Source organism: Bombina bombina, chromosome 3 (genome assembly GCF_027579735.1).
Source record: "Bombina bombina isolate aBomBom1 chromosome 3, aBomBom1.pri, whole genome shotgun sequence".
NCBI classification, from domain to species: domain Eukaryota; kingdom Metazoa; phylum Chordata; class Amphibia; order Anura; family Bombinatoridae; genus Bombina; species Bombina bombina.
In genome coordinates this window covers 844,066,882-844,085,560 of record NC_069501.1, presented here as the reverse complement: position 1 = coordinate 844,085,560, position 18,679 = coordinate 844,066,882, and the positions used below count along the sequence as shown (strand labels likewise).

The 18,679-nt window shown below is 37.6% G+C and overlaps 1 protein-coding gene across 1 annotated transcript in view; it reads right to left on the bottom strand.

Annotated features, from left to right (window-relative positions):
- Positions 1-18,679, bottom strand: part of LOC128651951 (protein-lysine methyltransferase METTL21E-like) — a 187,814-nt gene that overhangs the window by 92,754 nt on the left and 76,381 nt on the right. Inside the window, exon 3 of the mRNA XM_053704912.1 lies at positions 9,991-10,151. Coding sequence (XP_053560887.1) covers positions 9,991-10,151 — 161 coding nt within the window. The remainder of the gene's footprint in view (positions 1-9,990; positions 10,152-18,679) is intronic.

Below are 18,679 nucleotides of genomic sequence, written 5' to 3'. Positions count from 1 at the left end.
AGGTACCCTCCAGCCAATGCCTCCATTCGTCCAGGGCCATTTTAATGGCAAGCAACTCTTTATTGCCTACGTCATATTTAAATTCAGAAGCAGTGAACTTTTTAGAGAAGAATCCAACAGGATGAATTTTTCCAGTATCAGGAATTCGTTGGGAAAGAACAGCTCCAGCAGCAACAGAGGAAGCATCAACTTCCAGGATGAACTGAAAATCTGGATTCGGGTGACAGAAAATAGGTGCAGAAGAAAAAGCTTCTTTGAGAGACTCAAAAGCTTCAATAGCCTCAGGAGGCCATTCTTTACAATTTTGCCCCTTTCTAGTGAGAGAAGTAAGAGGAGAAGTAATAGTAGCAAAATCTTTGATGAACTTCCTGTAATAGTTGGCGAAGCCCAGAAAACGTTGCAGAGCCTTCAGAGAATCAGGTCTAGGCCAATCCAAAATGGCAGAAAGTTTAGTAGGATCCATTTCAAATCCAGATGCAGATATTACATAACCCAGAAAGGGTATGGATTTTTGATGGAATGAACATTTCTCCAGTTTAGCAAACAGATGGTAATCTCTTAAACGTTGAAGTACTCTCCTGACGTGGTGCACATGATCTTGGTGATTTTGAGAAAAAATCAGGATATTGTCAAGGTATATGATGACAAAGATATTCAAAAAATCACGAAAAATCTCGTTCACAAAATGTTGAAAAACCGCAGGAGCATTACATAGCCCAAAAGGCATAACCAGATACTCGTAATGCCCAAATCGAGTGTTAAAAGCAGTCTTCCATTCATCTCCCTTGCGTATACGGATAAGATTGTATGCACCACGTAGATCAAGTTTGGTAAATATGGTGGATCCTTGAAGATAAGTAAACAGTTCAGGAATAAGGGGTAGAGGATAACTGTTCTTGATGGTAATTTGATTTAGTCCTCTGTAATCAATACAGGGTCGTAGTCCGCCATCCTTCTTTCCTACAAAAAAGAAACCAGCCCCTACAGGAGAAGAGGAGGGTCGAATAAATCCTCTAGCCAGATTGTCTTTAATATATTCTTCCAAAGCCACGTTTTCAGGTCTAGAAAGTGGATATGTCTTGCCTCGAGGGTAAGTAGCCCCAGGAAGAAGATCAATGGGGCAATCAAAAGGACGGTGAGGAGGAAGACGTTCAGCTTCCTTCTTGGAGCAAACATCCACAAAATTATGATAAGGCATAGGAAGAGAGTCCGGAGTTTCGATTGTGAGAGCGATAGTGAGTGGTAACTTAGTGATCTTTTGAAGACATTTAGTCTGGCATGTTGAGCCCCAGGAGGTGAGTTCGCCAAAAGTCCAAGAAAAAGTAGGATTATGTACTTGGAGCCAGGGAAGTCCCAAAATGATGGGAAATTGAGGAGTAGAAATGACGTCAAAACAAATCGTCTCAGAATGAAGTATTCCAACAGTAAGAAGTAAAGGTTTAGTAGCAAACTGAATGAATCCGGAACCCAAAGGATCTCCAATAACCGTAGAGACAGAAATAGAATACTTTTTCTTTAGTAAGGGTATAGCTTGAGTAGAGACAAATGTGGAGTCAATGAACACACCTCCCGCACCAGAGTCAACAAGAGCTTGGGTATGTATCTTACTATGTCCAACTTGAAGGGCTACTGGAACAAAGAGTTTCTTGTATAGGGAATGACTACTTTTTTGGCTTAACTCAGTTCCCTGGACAAAAGTTAAGCCCTGGCTTTTACTGGCCTGGTAGGACAATCCCTTAATAAATGCCCTTTAAGGCCACAGTACAAACACAGGCCAAGAGAACGTCTTCTCAAGCGTTCAGTCTCTGTTAATTTTATGCTTCCCACTTCCATAGGTTCAGCCTGATCAGGAGTAGGAGAGACAGGAGTGACTGGATTAGAAAAACGAGGAGCCAAACGAAAAGGAGTTCGAGTTGATGACCTCTGTGTTCTATCCCTTTCTTGTTGGCGTTCACGAAATCTGGCATCGAGACTGATACAAAGATTTATTAAGGCTTCCAAGGATTCTGGAAGTTCCCGATACACCAATTCATCCTTGAGACGCTCAGAAAGTCCTTTACGAAAAGCGGCTCTAAGTGCTCCCTGATTCCAAGTAGTTTCAGAGGCAAGTGTGCGGAACTCAATAGCGTATTGAGAAACTGGTTGACTTCCTTGTCGTAAATCTAAGAGAGTCGCCTCAGCAGCGGAAGATCTTCCAGGTTTATCAAATACATTTGAAAATACAGAGAGAAATGCATCTACATCCAAAAGTATAGGATCATTCTTTTCTAGCAAAGGCAATACCCAAGCCAAAGCTTTTCCTTTCATTAAGGAAATAAGGAATGTAATTCTTGAAGAGGGAGTAGCAAAGAGAGTAGGGCTATTTCGGAAATGGAGACGGCACTGATTCAGAAAACCCCTACAGTCTTCAGGATTCCCATCATACTTATCCGGAAGAGGTATCCTGGGACTCAGTTGTACTTGAGACTGGTTGTTTGGGATCAAATGAGGTAATGCCTCATTAGGATTAGGATTGGGAGGTGCGGGAGGAACCAAACTTAGAATCCAGCTTAGAATCCAGGGATTGCAAGTGGGTAGCATGAGATCCCAGTAGTTGTCCCTGGTGAGCCACGGCCATGGATAATTCAGTGGGGTCCATTTATTGCCCGTTTGTAATGTCAGCCGTTTAGGAATCAGTCCGGGGTTTAACCCAACTGCTAGCGTGAAAAGTAAAACACACGCTAGCACACTGAGAAATAACCAGGACGTGACCCACTCAGGAAACAAATACGATAGGTACAAAAAATAATAATTGTTCCTTTAAGCAGAATAGCCACAAAAGAGTTAGCGTTCCTTTTAGAAGATGTGAATCAAACAAGTGATAAAAGTTCACTTAGCAATTTGTAGAAGTAAACGTCCCTTTAAGCAGATTTTGCAATATATAAAAGATAATGTTCTCTTTAAGCAGCTTGTAAAAGTAAATGTCCCTTTAATTAGGTTTGCAACGAACAAAAAGACAAAGTTCTCTTTTGCAACTTGTAAAAGTAAATGTCCCTTTAAGCAGGCTTGCAACAAACAAAAGATAAAGATCCTTTATAGCAGTTTGTAAAAGTAAATGTCCTTTAAGCAGGTTTGCAACAAACAAAGATAAAGTTCTTTTTAGCAGTTTGTAAAAGAAAAATGTCCCTTTAAGAAGGTTTGCAACAAACAAAAGATTATGCTTACTTAAAGCAAGGCTATAGCAGGACAAGACTGAAGCTGACAGGCAAAGGCAATATATATCCAGAGATAGATAAAGGGACTAGGCAAAAGCAAGGTCAGGCAGGCAAGAGTCAGTATCCAGGCATCAGTAGTAGGGATAAGGCATAAGCTAGGTCAGGCAGGCAGTAGTCGGTATCCAGAATCAGAAGCAAAGTCAGACAGGTTCAGAAATAGTACTCACAACGCCAGAGTAATCAAACAAACGAGCCCCGAGTAAGATCTCCCGCCGTGGTTTAAAGGCAGGAGCGGTGACGTCATCAGAGGGAGTGTCAGAGGACGCGTCACGTTGCTAAGCAACGAGACGTCATTCACACTGAGAAGATCCGGGAGCCGCGGCGACACGGCGATGAACGGTAGGATCATGACAGCCATCTTGGATGAAGTCACTTAAAGGTACCGTTATTTAGTGTTAGTCATCGGATGGAAGAGGATGCTCCACGTCGGATGGCTTGAAGATGGACCCGCTCCGCTCCGGATGGATGAAGATAGAAGATGCAGGCTGGATGAAGACTTCTGCCTGTTTGGAGGACCTCTTCTGCCCGGATCAGATGAAGACTTCTGCCCGTCTGGAGGACCACTTTTGCCCGGTTGGGTGAAGACGTCTCAAGGTAGGGTGATCTTCAAGGGGGTAGTGTTAGGTTTTATTAAGGGGGGATAGGGTGGGTTTTAGAGTAGGGTTGGGTATGTGGGTGGTGGGTTTTAATGATGGGGGGTATTGTATTTTTTTTTTACAGGTAAAAGAGCTGATTACTTTGGGGCAATGGTTTTTTTTTCGTACTTTAGTTTATTTTATTTTATTGTAATTAATTGTAGTTAGTTTAGGTAATTTATTTAATGATAGTGTAGTGCTAGGTGTAATTGTAACTTAGGTTAGTATTTATTTTACAGGTATATTTGTATTTATTTTAACTAGGAAGTTATTAAATAGTTAATAACTATTTAATAACTATTGTACCTAGTTAAAATAAATACAAAGTTGCCTGTAAAATAAAAATAAACCCTAAGCTAGCTACAATGTAACTATTAGTTATATTGTAGCTATCTTAGGGTTTATTTTATAGGTAAGTATTTAGTTTTAATTAGGAATAATTTAGTAATAATAATAGTAATTTTATTTAGATGTATTTAAATTATATTTAAGTTAGGGGGGTGTTAGGGTTAGACTTAGATTTAGGGGTTAATATATTTATTATAGTGGCAGAGACGTTGGCAGCGGCAGATTAGGGGTTAATAAGTGTAGTTAGGTGGCGGCGACATTGGGGGCAGCAGAGTAGGGGTTAATAAAAAAAAAGTAGGTGTCGGCGATGTTGGGGGCAGCAGATTAGGGGTTCATAGGGATAATGTAGGTGGCGGCGGTGTCCGGAGCGGCAGATTAGGGGTTAATAATATAATGCAGGTGTCCGCGATGTTGGGGGCGGCAGATTAGGGGTTAATAAGTGTAAGATTAGGGGTGTTTAGACTCGGGGTTCATGTTAGGGTGTTAGGTGTAGACATAATATGTATTTCCCCATAGGAATCAATGGGGCTGCGTTAGAAGCTGAACGCTGCTTTTTTGCAGGTGTTAGACTTTTTTTCAGCCGGCTCTCCCCCATTGATTCCTATGGGGAAATTGTGCTTGAGCATGTTTAGCCAGTTCACCGCTAACGTAAGCAGCGCTGGTATTACAGTGAGATGTGGAGCAAAATTTTGCTCTCCGCTCACTTTTCGGAGGTTAACGCCGGGTTTGTAAAAACCTGTAATACCAGCGTTTTCTTAAGTGAGTGGTGAGAATAAAATGCTCATTAGCCATTACCGACAAAAACTCGTAATCTAGGTGTTTGGGTTTATTTTATAGGTAAGTATTTAGTTTTAAATAGGAATAATTTATTTAGATTTAGTTAAATTATATTTAAGTTAGAGAAGCTTGAGAATATGTGACCTAATATAGCATATTTCAAACAATTTGTGTGCATTACATTCATGAATAAAATGCTGACTAGGTCTAATTGTCTGGAAGTGGCATTAAAATTAATTCATTTTTAGTCTGAATGGAACACATTTAAATAAAAACATTGGCATATAATATAAATTGATAATACATCCATGTGTGAAAAATACAAAACAAAAGGTTTTTATAATCATACATAAATCACAGCATGACAAATGCAGAATTCAAAGAAAGTAGTTAAGCCTCTGAATAAGTGAAAAAACGTTTTCTACTTGGTAAATGAATTGGCATGCTAACTATCTTTATATTTTAACTATCCTTTTACTTGCTAAAACTATTTTTAAATTATACATTTTCTATCATTTGAATAACTATACTTAAAGAGAAAGTCTACTCCAGAATTGTTATTGTTTAAAAAGATAGATAATCCCTTTATTACCCATTCCCTAGTTTTGCATAACCAACACTGTTATACACTTTTTACCTCTGTGAATACAATGTAACTAAGCCTCTGCAGACTGAGTCTTATTTCAGTTCTTTTGACAGATCTGCATTTTAGCCAATCAGTGTTGACTCATATATATCTACAAGAGTGAGCACAATGTTATCTCTATGGCACATGTGAACTAGCGCTGTCTAGCTGTGAAAAATTGTCAAAATGCACTAAGATAAGAGGCTGCCTTTAAGGGCTTAGAAATTAGCATACGAGCCTACATAGGTTTAGCTTTCAACAAAGAATACCAAGGGAACAAAGCAAATTGGATGCTAAAAGTAAATTGGAATGTATAGTGAAAATTAAACTATCTGAATCATGAAAGTTTCATTTTCACTAGACTGTCCCTTTAAGACATATAATTAGAGGGACATAAAAACCCATTTTTTTTCTTTCATGATTCAGATAGAGCATACCATTTTAAACAAATTTCCAATTTACTTCTGTTATCAAAATTTGTTATTCTTTGTTGAAAAGCTGGGATGTAAGCTCATGAGTTTCCTAACTCACTACGCATACCTCCCAACTGTCCGATTTTTGCGGGACAGTGCCCAATTCTGTTGTCTGTCCCTCTCAGATAGCCCAAAGTCCTGATTTACCTTGGCCTGCTGTGACATTCAGTACCTCTTTCACTGTTCCAGCACAGGGGTTCTTATGACATAGCCGATTACTCTAGCTTCCCTCTTCCCCATGTGCAGTCCATCCAATCCCTGACTGGTAAATTAAAGGGATATGAAACCCAAAAACTTTCTTTCATGATTTAGGTAGAACATACAATTTTAAACAACTTTCCAGTTTACATAATTCTTTTCATACTCTTGGTATCATTTGTTAAAGGAGCAGCAATACACTACTAGTTTCTAACTGAACACATGGGTGAGCCAATGACAGTCAGTATATATATGCAGCCACCAATCAGCAGCTGGAACCTAGGTTCTTTGCTGCTCCTGAGCTCTCCTAGATAAACCTTTCAGCAAGAGAAGGAAGCAAATTAAATAATAGAAGTAAATTGGAAAGTTGTTTTAAATTCTATGCTCTGTCTAAATCATGAATGTCTAATTATGACTTTACTGTCGCTTTAATTTAACTAATCTGGTCAGGAATCAAAAAAATGCCCCTAATCGCCCATAAAACAGTGCTCTCTTTTCCCAGATGCTTAGCGCCTTCACTTTGGTCTCCCTGACACCTGCACATTTCAGTATATATCCCAATTAAAAAGTTGTAATAATGCCCAAAGAGCATTGCAGCTCTCATCAAGAGTCTCTAACACAGCAGTGCAGATGTTCAGTGCATGAAGAGGAGCTCAGCAGCCTCCCATGCAGGATTTTAATGAGAGTCTTTAGAATACGCTACCGTCGGGCCACTCACCAGCTCGCCCTCTTCTCCTCCAGACACCGTTTAATTGACAGCCATGGAAACAGATGCACATTTTGAATGCAGTGGCCCAAAAGTGAATGACTCTGGTTAACTGTTTCCCAAAACTAAAAAGTTTCACAAAACACTTCAAAAACACAAGACAAAGTACAGTTGCACTCATATTAACACTGCCTGATAAAAATGATTTAAAATATTGTTCAAAAAAGTTATTAGGGCTCCAAGATATGAAATCTCGGGTGTTAGAAAAAAAAAGCCTTTAACATTGAGACACATACACATACATTGCTAAAGATTGCTAAAGATGTATTTATTTGTATGTATATAGATGTGTACATATATATTAATGTGTTTATATGTACTTATATATATGTATTTATAGTCATATATACACATAAATATATATGTATACACATATATAGACATATATATAAGTGCATTATATCCCTTTGCCATTAAGCAGATAAAAACATAATAAAACATATACATGCAATATTCATATTTATTAAATATGTATTTAATGTAAATAATACACATTTACTAAAGCGAATATGCTATGTTGTTTGTGCTATGGGTGTTTGTTTTTTAAAAAAAATATTTTTTTCTATTGACTTCTATGGGGAATGTGAAAAGGTTATGGAGTTTGTGCAATCTCGGGTGTTAGTTTTTTTCCCCCACTTTGTTTCTCCATTCATCTCTATGGGGGATTACATGCACATGAAAAATTAAGTTTTTTGGGGGTTTTTTGCGCTATTAGGGGCCAATTTATCAAGCTCCTTATTGATATAAGGGCCGCAGACAGAAATCAACCCGATCGAATATGATCGGGTTGATTGACACCCCCTGCTAGCGGCCGATTGACCGCAAATCTGCAGGTGTCTGCATTGCACAAGCAGTTCACAAGAACTGCTTGTGCAATGACAAATGCTGACAGCGTATGTTGACGGTATTTATCGATGTGCAGCGGACATGATACACTACATCATATCAAGTCTGCTCGCACTATGTTAAATATACCGCTTAGGCTGAACGCAAGCACAAAATACTTTTTACTTGTAATATGAATGCAACTAAAAAAATGCAAAAATGGAAATCTAAGTGGAGTTTTCACTTATGCAAAAAAAATAAAAAAAATAAAAAAATAACGGGGCACTTGTAATCTAGCCCTTAGGATTTTAACTAGGTGCATTTCTAAAGTTGAAAAAGTTATTGTTAGATGTAAAAGTGAGGATTCTAAGCCCCTCAACAAAATGAATCTGTGATAATTCTGGAGGAGCACTAGTTGCATCCTACTCTAAGCTGCATGAGATTGAAATGTATGTTGTTTTATAAATATATTTAATCTACTATATTTCTCTGTATTATTTATACTTCCAATGCCTTTTAATGCAGGGAAGAGTGAAATAGCCATTCTAAACTGTTCTCTGTAAATATACACTTATTATTATTATTATTATCATTAGGCAAGTGTCATATATATCATGCTGAAAATGGAGCCATCTTAGTAAATAGTAATAAAAATAGAAAAAAAGTCAGTGTACATAGTGTGTTTGTCCCTACTACTAGAAAAACCCTTCGCTCTGATGGATGACCCCTAGTGGTCAGAAACGTTAAAGGAAAATCAGAAAATATCTAAGCGCCAGCTGACCGGCAGGGTTCAAAATGTGAAACCAATTCCTTCACAACTTGGTAAAAATAAAGAGTTTATTCAAATCAGGACACAGCTTTTAACAATTTATGAACAATTCTTAAAGCACAGCTTATTGGGCTGCTTATGAACAATTCTAAAAACAGTTTAAAACAATCTTTTGAACACAACTAGTGTTTCTAAGACAAATATTATGCAAATTTGTTACATATAGTGGGTTATCTTCCATGGATCCACATATTACATTGGCAATTTGAATAAAAACACTCAGAATAAACAATAAGACAAACAATCCTATAACAGTGTCACCTGCTATAGTTATCGCACAATATGAACCAGACCGCTTATGGTAACTCTAATGTGATTATTTAAAAACACTCAATTATACAATAAAACAATGTGGTTATTTAAAACACTCAGTAAGACAATAAAACTAACGATCCTTTGTCTTATTGTCTATTTTGGAGTGCTTTTAAATAACCGCATTAAATAACCAGTCTGGTTTATACTGTGTGATAACTATAGCAGGTGACACTGTTATAGGATTGTTTGTTTTATTGTCTAACTGAGTGTTTTAAATAACCACATTGTTTTATTGTATAATTGAGTGTTTTTAAATAACCACATTAGAATTACCATAACCGGTCTGGTTCATATTGTGTGATAACTATAGCAGGTGACCTGTTCGTTTGTCTTATTGTTTATTCTGAGTGTTTTTATTCAAATTGCCAATGTAATATGTGGATCCATGGAAGATAACCCACTATATGTAACGAATTTGTATAATATTTGTCTTAGAAACACTAGTTATGTATGGATACAAATATATATATATATATATATACACAGTATATATATATATATATATATATATATATATATATATATATATATATATATATATATATATATATATATATATATATATTATATATATATATATATATATATATATATATATATATATATATATATATATATATATTATGTGTGTATCTCTCTCTCTCTCTCTCTCTATATATATAATCAATGTAAATATTTGCATAGGAAATTAGTACATCTAGGCAAGTATCCCCGCTTGCTTTTCCCCAGAAATTCTTAATATACAATGTTTCCAATGCACAAGAGAATTGTGGGTAAGATATGCAAATTAGATATGCAAATTCTCAGGTTTTTTTGCTTCAAAAATACTGTTTTGACACAGCGATCCTTTTAAACAGGATCCTTTTAAACATATATATATATATATACACACACACACATATTATGTGATGAACATATTTACTGATATTTAAGCCTTATACATACAGAAGGCCAAACTGTAGCTCCATAGAGATCCGTGGCTTCCACAATTTTAATTTCATTTCCAACAAAGTAGAATCCTTCCCAAGCCACACTGGTTAGTTTTGAAGGTATGTATCTCCGATCTAGTATAGATAATGCGATCAGATCATTTTCACTGCAATTTTCTGTAAAGATATGTATAAATAAATATTAATAGTATATGGTTACAGCATGAAGAGGATAAACTATGTTATCATTCTTATCTTTTATTTGTAAATTGATAATAGATTAAACAACACAGAACAGTTGCTATGCACACAAGTCATCATATATATCTTATTATTTAAATTGCATTAATTGATATGGCAGATATAAGTATAATGTGGAGCCTATTTAAAAGTGAACTTATAATCTAGAGCAGTGATGGCAAACTTCCTAAAACATGGAAATGTAGATCAATATTTTAGAAGCCTTAAGGAACGCATATACATTTTAGCTATTAAATAAGCATAATATCTTTAAATGTCCAGTGATGCAGGTCCAAAAATGTCTAGTGACACAGGTCAAGATTTAGGTAAGGTTGCAAGAGACACTCTGTATGTTGTTTTTTCATGGAACCGCAAAAACTTTGGCGTGCATAATTAGTTCTTATTTTTACCAGGGGCCACAAAAAAAAACAGTTCAGAGAGCCACAAGCTGCCCATTCCTGATCTAGAGGAAACTGTTTTTCTGTAATAATGAAATAGTCAAACAAACTGGGTTGCCGGCAGCAAGAGCAAGTGGGACTTATAAAGGAAGTTGGAGAAATCATACGTAAGAACACAAGAGCCAAAGGACTCTAGCGAAAAAACAGGGCTAGCTTTGTAATTGGACGAAGGGGGAATACATGACTCAGGTGACATTTGATAGCGTTAGCACATAAGGAAAACATATTCAAGCTACTTGTGCCTCTCATACAGGGTGCCTGCAAAGCCTCAGCATGCTCTCATGTGAAACATCAATCTACTTAACTTTAGTTTTCAAGACTGCTGGGTTTAGGTTGCAGTAAATGGAGAATTGAGGGCTATAGTTCTTTCTTGGATTTAGGTAGCAGGATGTCTTGAAACAGCACTGGGAATAACCATAAGTATTTCTGAGACAGATAGGGTTTTAACCATGGGCATCAATCCAAAGGAATTTTTCTGGGGGGGGGCGACAAAAAAAAGAATAAAAATGCCCTGATCAAAATGATATATGTAGTAATGTGCAACAGCAGTGGCAGGTGGCGTTCTCAATCCCTTTTTATTACCTTTAAAAATAAGTGTTTGGGGCATTGAAAAAAAAACATAATAAACATAATTTATGTTAGAACTTACCTGATAAATTAATTTCTTTCATGGTGGCGAGAGTCCATGAGCTTGTTATTGATGCAATATACATTCCTACCAGGAGGGGGCAAAGTTTCCCATACTCAAATGCCTATAAATACACCTCACTCATACCTCAGTTCAAAGTATAACCAAGTTGGTGAGGTGTAAAAAGGAGTAAAAGCCTTGTGGACTTTCACCACCATGAAAGAAATGAATATAGTAAGTTCTTACATAAATTATGTTTTCTTTCATATAGGTGGAGAGAGTCCACAAGCTTGTTATTGAAGGGATATAATACCCAAGCTGTGGAAGTCCACGAGTAATAATAAAGGGAGGGATAAAATGATGAGAAATTAAATCCAAAAAATAATTAAGCTTCTTTGAAATTCAAAAATCTTAAATTATAGGGACTAGAATCAAACTGAGACAGCTGTCAGAAGAACTTTTCTACCAAAAGCTGCTTCTGAAGAAGCAAAAACATCAAAATGGTAAAATTTAGTAAAGGTATGCAAAGAAGACCAAGTGGCTGCTTTTCAGATTTGATCAACTGAAGCTTTATTCTTAAAAACCCAAGATGTGGCAACTGATCTTGTAGAATGAGCTGTAATTATCTGAGGTGGAGACTGGCCCGCCTCCAAATAAGCATTGTGAATCAGAAGTTTCAACCAAGATGCTAAAGAAATGGGAAAGCCTTTCTGATCTTTTCTAGAACCAGAAAAAATAACAAATAGCATCAACATAATATTTCAAAGCTTACCACATCCAAAGAATGCAAAGACCTTTCAAGAGTATTCTTAGGATTAGGACACAAGGAAGGAACACTAATTTCCATATAAATTTTGTTAAAATTCACAACTTTAGGCAAAAATGTGAAAGAAGTCTGCAAAACTGCTTTTTCTTGACTCAAAAGAGAGAGAGCAGATGGTTCAGACAATTCAGAAACTCTTCTAGCAAAAGAGATTGCCAATAGATGTCCAAAGTATGCATAGGCTCAATACCATGCAAAGTATTTAATGCCAAACTAAGACTCCAAGGAGGAGAAATAGATTGTAATAACAGGTTTAATTTGAATTAAAGCCTGGACAAAACAGTGAATATCAGGAAGATTAGCAATTTTTCTGGTCTGTAAAATAAAACAAAAAGAGTTCAGATTTGTCCTTTCAAAGAATTGGCAGACAAACCCTTATCCAAACCATCCTGAAGGAACTGGAGAATCCTAGGAATTCTAAAGGATTGACAGCAGGGCCGTCTTTAATATTGACTGGACCCTGGGCAAAAAATTTCTTGCCCCCCCCCCCCCTGCCCCCTGCAATTTCGTTCTCTACCCCAACATCCCAAAAAAAAACTAAATCAATTTATTTTATAATTGTTTTTAAAATTATTAGCCCAGCAGTGGATCATCCACTGCTGGGCTAATCATTTAAAAAAAAATGAAATAAATTGCAATATTTGAAGCTGTACCTAAGCAGTATTAATACGTAAATAAATATATAAATTCCTCCACTGTGGATTTATTTAATATTCTTTTGAATGTGATTCTGGTGTGAGGTTAGCTGGTTAAAGAGATTTAGGGCAGCCAACAGGAGCAAAGCAAGTTAAAGACTGAGGAGGAAGCATGGAGGTGCAGACAAATATGTTTACTGTCTGGAACAGCAGAACTGCTATGGGAAACCAAAATCTGAGACAGAGAGAAAACAAAAACTATAAAAAATAAACCTTACATTAATGTGTGAAGTATCAGCATGACACTATACATCAGCCACAGCAGCACATGTCACTTCTTTGCTAGGAACAAGTTCCCTCTCACCCTGCACTAGACAATGCTGCATGAGGAGGGGTGTGTGTGCACTCACTTATTCTTGCCACTGACACCTTTCTACAAAGCACTGTTCCCCTAACCAACTTCAGTTAGTTGATCTTAGGGCCACAGCAGAAAGAGCAGTGCTAAGGGGACCAGCAGACTGGATGCTGTCTGCCCAAGGCTGCATGGATACAGTGTGAGATGTGTCATACAGCCTCAAGACTGAAGAGAGCAGTTTATGCAGCTGCACAGATGCTCAAATCCTCATGTGCCTGCCGCTCCAGCTTTCTGCTGCATGCGCCTACAGTCAGCCCTACCCAGAAACAATCCCCACCACCAGAGCAGTTACCTGGTAACTGTGGTAACCCCAGTAGGACCTTTTCTGATGCAGTGGGAATGGCTGGATGCCAAGTTAGGGCTTTGCATTCAGTGCTGCACAGTGCACATCTAAAACAGCATATGGCAATAGCTTGGCATGTCAGCATGTCAGCTGGGCACTGGGCAGCTGCCCCTTTTGCCCTGTGTTAAAGACAGCCCTGATTGACAGCAATAATCATGTGTAGAACACCAAGAAATATTTATATATTTATATAATATATGTATATTTTCCTTGAAACAGGCTTACGGGCCTGAATCATAGTTTTAATCACGGAGTCAGAGAAACTTCTGTGAATGAGGACTAAATGTTCAATTTCTATGCCATCAAATTTAGAGATTTGAGATCTGAATGGAAGAACGGGCCATGAGACAGAAGTTCTGGTCTTAGAGGAAGAGGCCAAGGCTGACAACTGGACATTCGGACAAGGTCTGCCTACCAAATCCTGTGAGGCCACGCTGGTGCTATTAGAAACACATAAGATTGTTATATTGTTCCATTATGATCTTTGAGATCAATCTTGGAAGAAGAACCAGAGGGGGGGGGGGGGGGGAATGTAAGCAGGCTTGTAAGACCAGGGAACTGCTAGAGCGTCCATTATTTCCACCTGAGGAGTCCTGGACCTGGAAAGGTACCTGGGAACTATATCTGTAGAACCCAACATCGGTACAATTCAATAGAATACATCTGGGTGGAGAGACCACTCTCCTGGATGTAGAGATTGCTGGCTGAGATAATCCGCTTCCCAATTGTCTACACCTGGGATATGTATTGCAGTGATTAGGACAGAATTGTATTCCGCCCAAGAAAGTATGTGAGATACTTCTTTTATAGCTAGGGAACTGTGAGTTCCCCCTTGATGTTTTACAGAAGTTACTGCTGTGACATTGTCTGTCTGGAAATGGGGATAAGACTCCCTTTTTAACAGAGGCCAAGCTTGAAGGGTCCTGAAAATTGCACAGAGTTTTATAATATTGATTGCCAACCTCACCTCTGAGGATCCCAAACCCTGTGCTGTCAGAGACCCGAAAACAGCTCTCTAACCTGAAAATTTGTATCTGTGGTAATCACAGATCAGATAGGAGTAAGAAGCTTCATGAATAACAAATTAATGGTTTAGCCAACAAGTCAGACACTGGTTTGTAATGGAATCTAAAATATCTTTGGAGATAGTTGGAAATAAACCTTGCGTCATTGACGCAGCATATACAATTGAAGAGGTTTCATGTGAAATTGAGCAAATGAAAATTATGAGACCTAGTACTTCTATTCACATAGCCACTGAAGGGAGTGAAAGAGACTAAAGTTGCATATAAGTTAATGCAATTTTATTCGTCTCTACTCCGTTAGAGAAAAATTAATGGACACTAAATTTGTTTAAAGAAACAATAATTGTTTTGTGCGAATTGCTATTAAAGGAAAGGACTAAGCTAGTACCTAGATATCATTCATGTAACAAATTTGTGTTTTGAAAGCACTGCAATACCTTGAGTTCTGTTATAGACAAAAGGTTACCCAGAACCTTGATATTATTAATTTTCAGGTACTGACCAGGCCTGGCCCTGCTTAACTTCTGAGATCAGAAAGGATCGGGTGTATTCGGGCAGTGTAGCAGTAGGCTAGATTTGTAGCTAGACCATAGCAGAAGAGCAAAAAACAAATCCCAGAAACAAAATGTTTTTAGTAAATTGTATTAGGAAGGTAAGCATTCTTTCAGCTAATAGAGACATAAACTGACCTTGCTTAAGGTAGAATAGTTCTGAATGTTTAATTCTAAAAGATAGACTTTTTACAAACTGTTTAGAGTTCAAGATCCAAAATTGGTCTAAAAAGTGTCTTCCTTCTTTGGAACAAATTAAGAGATTTGATTAAAACCCCATTCCCTGTTCTTGCATTGAATTGGAATAATTTATTGCCAAATATCAACAAAAGCCAAAATTGAAGGGCCCTGGATTTTGAGACAATTTAAAGATTTAAAAAAAAATCTTTAAATATCCCTGAGAATAAGGTTCTGAACCCAGAGGTGTGGGACAGACTGAACCCAAGCCTCCTGTTAAAAACTGCCCCTAGCAGGTTTACTAGATCTGGGGCTGCACTTATAATACATTTCACTGCTTAGAATAGGAGAGGTATTTAAAGGCTGGAACACAAAGTATTGGAGCATATATGCATATGCTACTGAAATAGTAGTCTTGGAGGTGGGAACCGACTTTTTATCCTATTTGGACTTGTTCCAAGGGCATTAGGTCCCTAAAGTAAACCATAGGAACCTTGATTTGAACAAAGGAGTCAGTTGTCTGTTCTTTATATCTTCAGGAATAGTAGAGATCCCTTTATTTGAAAGGAAAGAGACAATCTAGATTTTATTTTTATTTTAATACCCAAAGAAACATTAGATTGGTCAGTATGTATTTAGTAAATCTAAACATGAGTCACATAAAATGAGTTGAAGAAAGTACTTCAGTTATTTTATAATAAGCACATAAGCAATAATGATAAAAAAAAACGTGTTCAGGAGACTCATTTTCTAGGGTAAGTTTAGGGACAGAGTTCGCTGCTCCTTATAGCATAAACCAAAGCAAAGCAATAAGAACTAAAAAAAACCTTAAAGGGACACTGAACCCAAATTTTTTCTTTTATGATTTAGACAGAGAATACAATTTTAAACAACTTTCAAATTTACTTCTATTATCTAATTTGCTTCATTTTTCAGATATCCTTTGTTGAAGAAAGAGCAATGCACATGGGAGAGCCAATCACAGGAGGCATCTATGTGTAGCAACCAATCAGCAGCTACTGAGCCTATCTAGATAGATATGCTTTTCAGCTAAGAATATCAAGAGAATGAGGCAAATTAGATAATAGAAGTAAATTAGAAAGTTGTTTAAAACGGCACGCTCTTTCTAAATCATGAAAGAAAAAAATTGGGTTTCATGTCCCTTTAAGAAAGCTATTTTGAGGAAAGGAGAGAGAAAAACAAAAACACAAATTATTCTCCCTTTAAGTAGCTTTACAGATAGTTAATGCAGGTATACCAGTATCTCTTGGAACATGTTCAGACTAGTTTTGAAGGCACAATCAAGATACAAGTACCTGCAGCTGGTATTCCTTTTCTAAACTTGTCTGGTTGCTAGGTACCTGAGCTAATCATTGGGCTACTACAGCTGGCTTGCAAAAATAAAGCATGCCAAAATACAGCTGTGTACAAAGCAAGGGTAATAGTGATATTCAGTCCCAGGGCCGTATATACATAATATATAAACATTTAACAATTAAAAGTGATCACAATATGGCTACGACTGTCTATATATACAAATTTAAAACATACTTACCCCTAGACACTCGTCCACTAATCATCGAGTAGCTGACTGCCAAACCAGTACGGAAAAATATCAGCAGAGGTAATGGTAGAGGAGTATTATGTCGATCTGTAAATGGAAGCAGCAGATAAATCCCTGCGACCGAATTTACAGAGAGCCTTATGAATAGATTTCCCATAGGTGAAAACATGGTATCATCAGGCAATACTCCCTTCACATCCCTCAGAAAAACACTGTACTTAGAGAGGAACTGGTCTTCAATATGCTTAGAAGCGCCTTTCACTGAAGAATCAGGTACATCATGCTTCAACATCTTCTTAAGGAGGCAAAGGTTTTAAAACTGAGGTATGAGTGAGGTGGGAGGTGTATTTATAGGCATTGGAGGTTTGGGAAACTTTGCCCCTTCCTGGTAGGAATGTATGTCCCATCAGTAACAAGCTCGTGGACTCTCGCCACCTATATGAAAGAAATATTCATTCATACTTTTTCTTTAATTCCTTTACTGTATTTGTCCCTTCTGCAGGTCATTATGCTATGCATCAACTACTTTTGTCTAAATTACTGAATGAAATTACTCCTAAAACTGATACCTTTAAAGTGATGGTAAATCCTAGCTTTTGTGAAACGCTAGGATTTACCATTGGAACAAATAAAGGGGACCAAGCCGGATTTCCCCAAAAGCTATTGGCTAAGAGGTGGAAATGTCCCCTCTCTGCCAGAAAGCAAAAATAGCGTTCTGCCGGTGGGCTGCCTTAGCAGCTCAGCGAGGGCAATCACTTGGAACAAATAAAGGAGCTTTCAGCATGAAGTATTTTAAACTTCATGAATGAAAGTCCCCTTTTTTTGTTCCAATGGTAAATCCTAGCGTTTCATAAATGCTAGAATTTACCATTACTTTAAATCTAAAATTACAGCCTCCTGTTATTAGCAAAATACCAATGATCAAATACAAATAAATGAAGCTAGCTTTGTTGCCAAGAGAGACATTACGTCAGATGCATGGCTCCTGCAGTCCACCGCCCCACCCTCACCAGTAACATACCCAAATTAGACCTGAATTAGATGCATAAACCCTGCAGCTATACCTTACACTTCTCCTTAACCTAATGATCTAGGGAGAGGTACCAGGAAGCACTGAGCTTAGGTATAAATGTCAGATCATTCTTGATGTACCTTTTTTGCAAACATTTGATAAATATTTAAAGCAATACAGTATTTGCAAAATATGTGGTCCATTTCCCTTTGCAGGGGTTAAAAACATAGGCCTAGCTTACAAGTAGCACACTTAAGTTAGCGCGAGTCACAATACGCAATATCGCTAAATAGTGCGCATATTGCAAGTTAAAAGTAAATGGTTGCGCTTGAGCCCAAGATCGCTAAATGCCAACAGCATACGCTCACACTCACCAGCCACTTTATTAGGTACACCTTGTAACCTTGTAACGGGTTGGACCCCCCCTTTGCCTTCAGAACTGCCTGAATTCTTTGTGGCATAGATTCAACAAGGTGTTGGAAACATTCCTCAGACATTTTGGTCCATATTGACATAATAGCATCATGCAGTTGCTGCAGATTTGTCGGCTGCACATCCATGATGCAAATCTTTCGTTCCACCTCATCACAAAGGTGCTCTATTAGATTGAGATCTGGTGACTGTGGAGGCCATTGGAGTACAGTGAACTCATTGTCATGTTCAAGAAACCAGTTTGAGATGATTTGAGCTTTGTGACATGGTGTATCATCCTGTTGGAAGTATGGGTACACTGTAGTCATAAAGGGATGGACATGGTCAGCAACAATACTCAGGTAGGCCATAGTGTTTAAACAATGCTCAATTGGTACTAAGGGGCCCAAAGTGTGCCAAAAA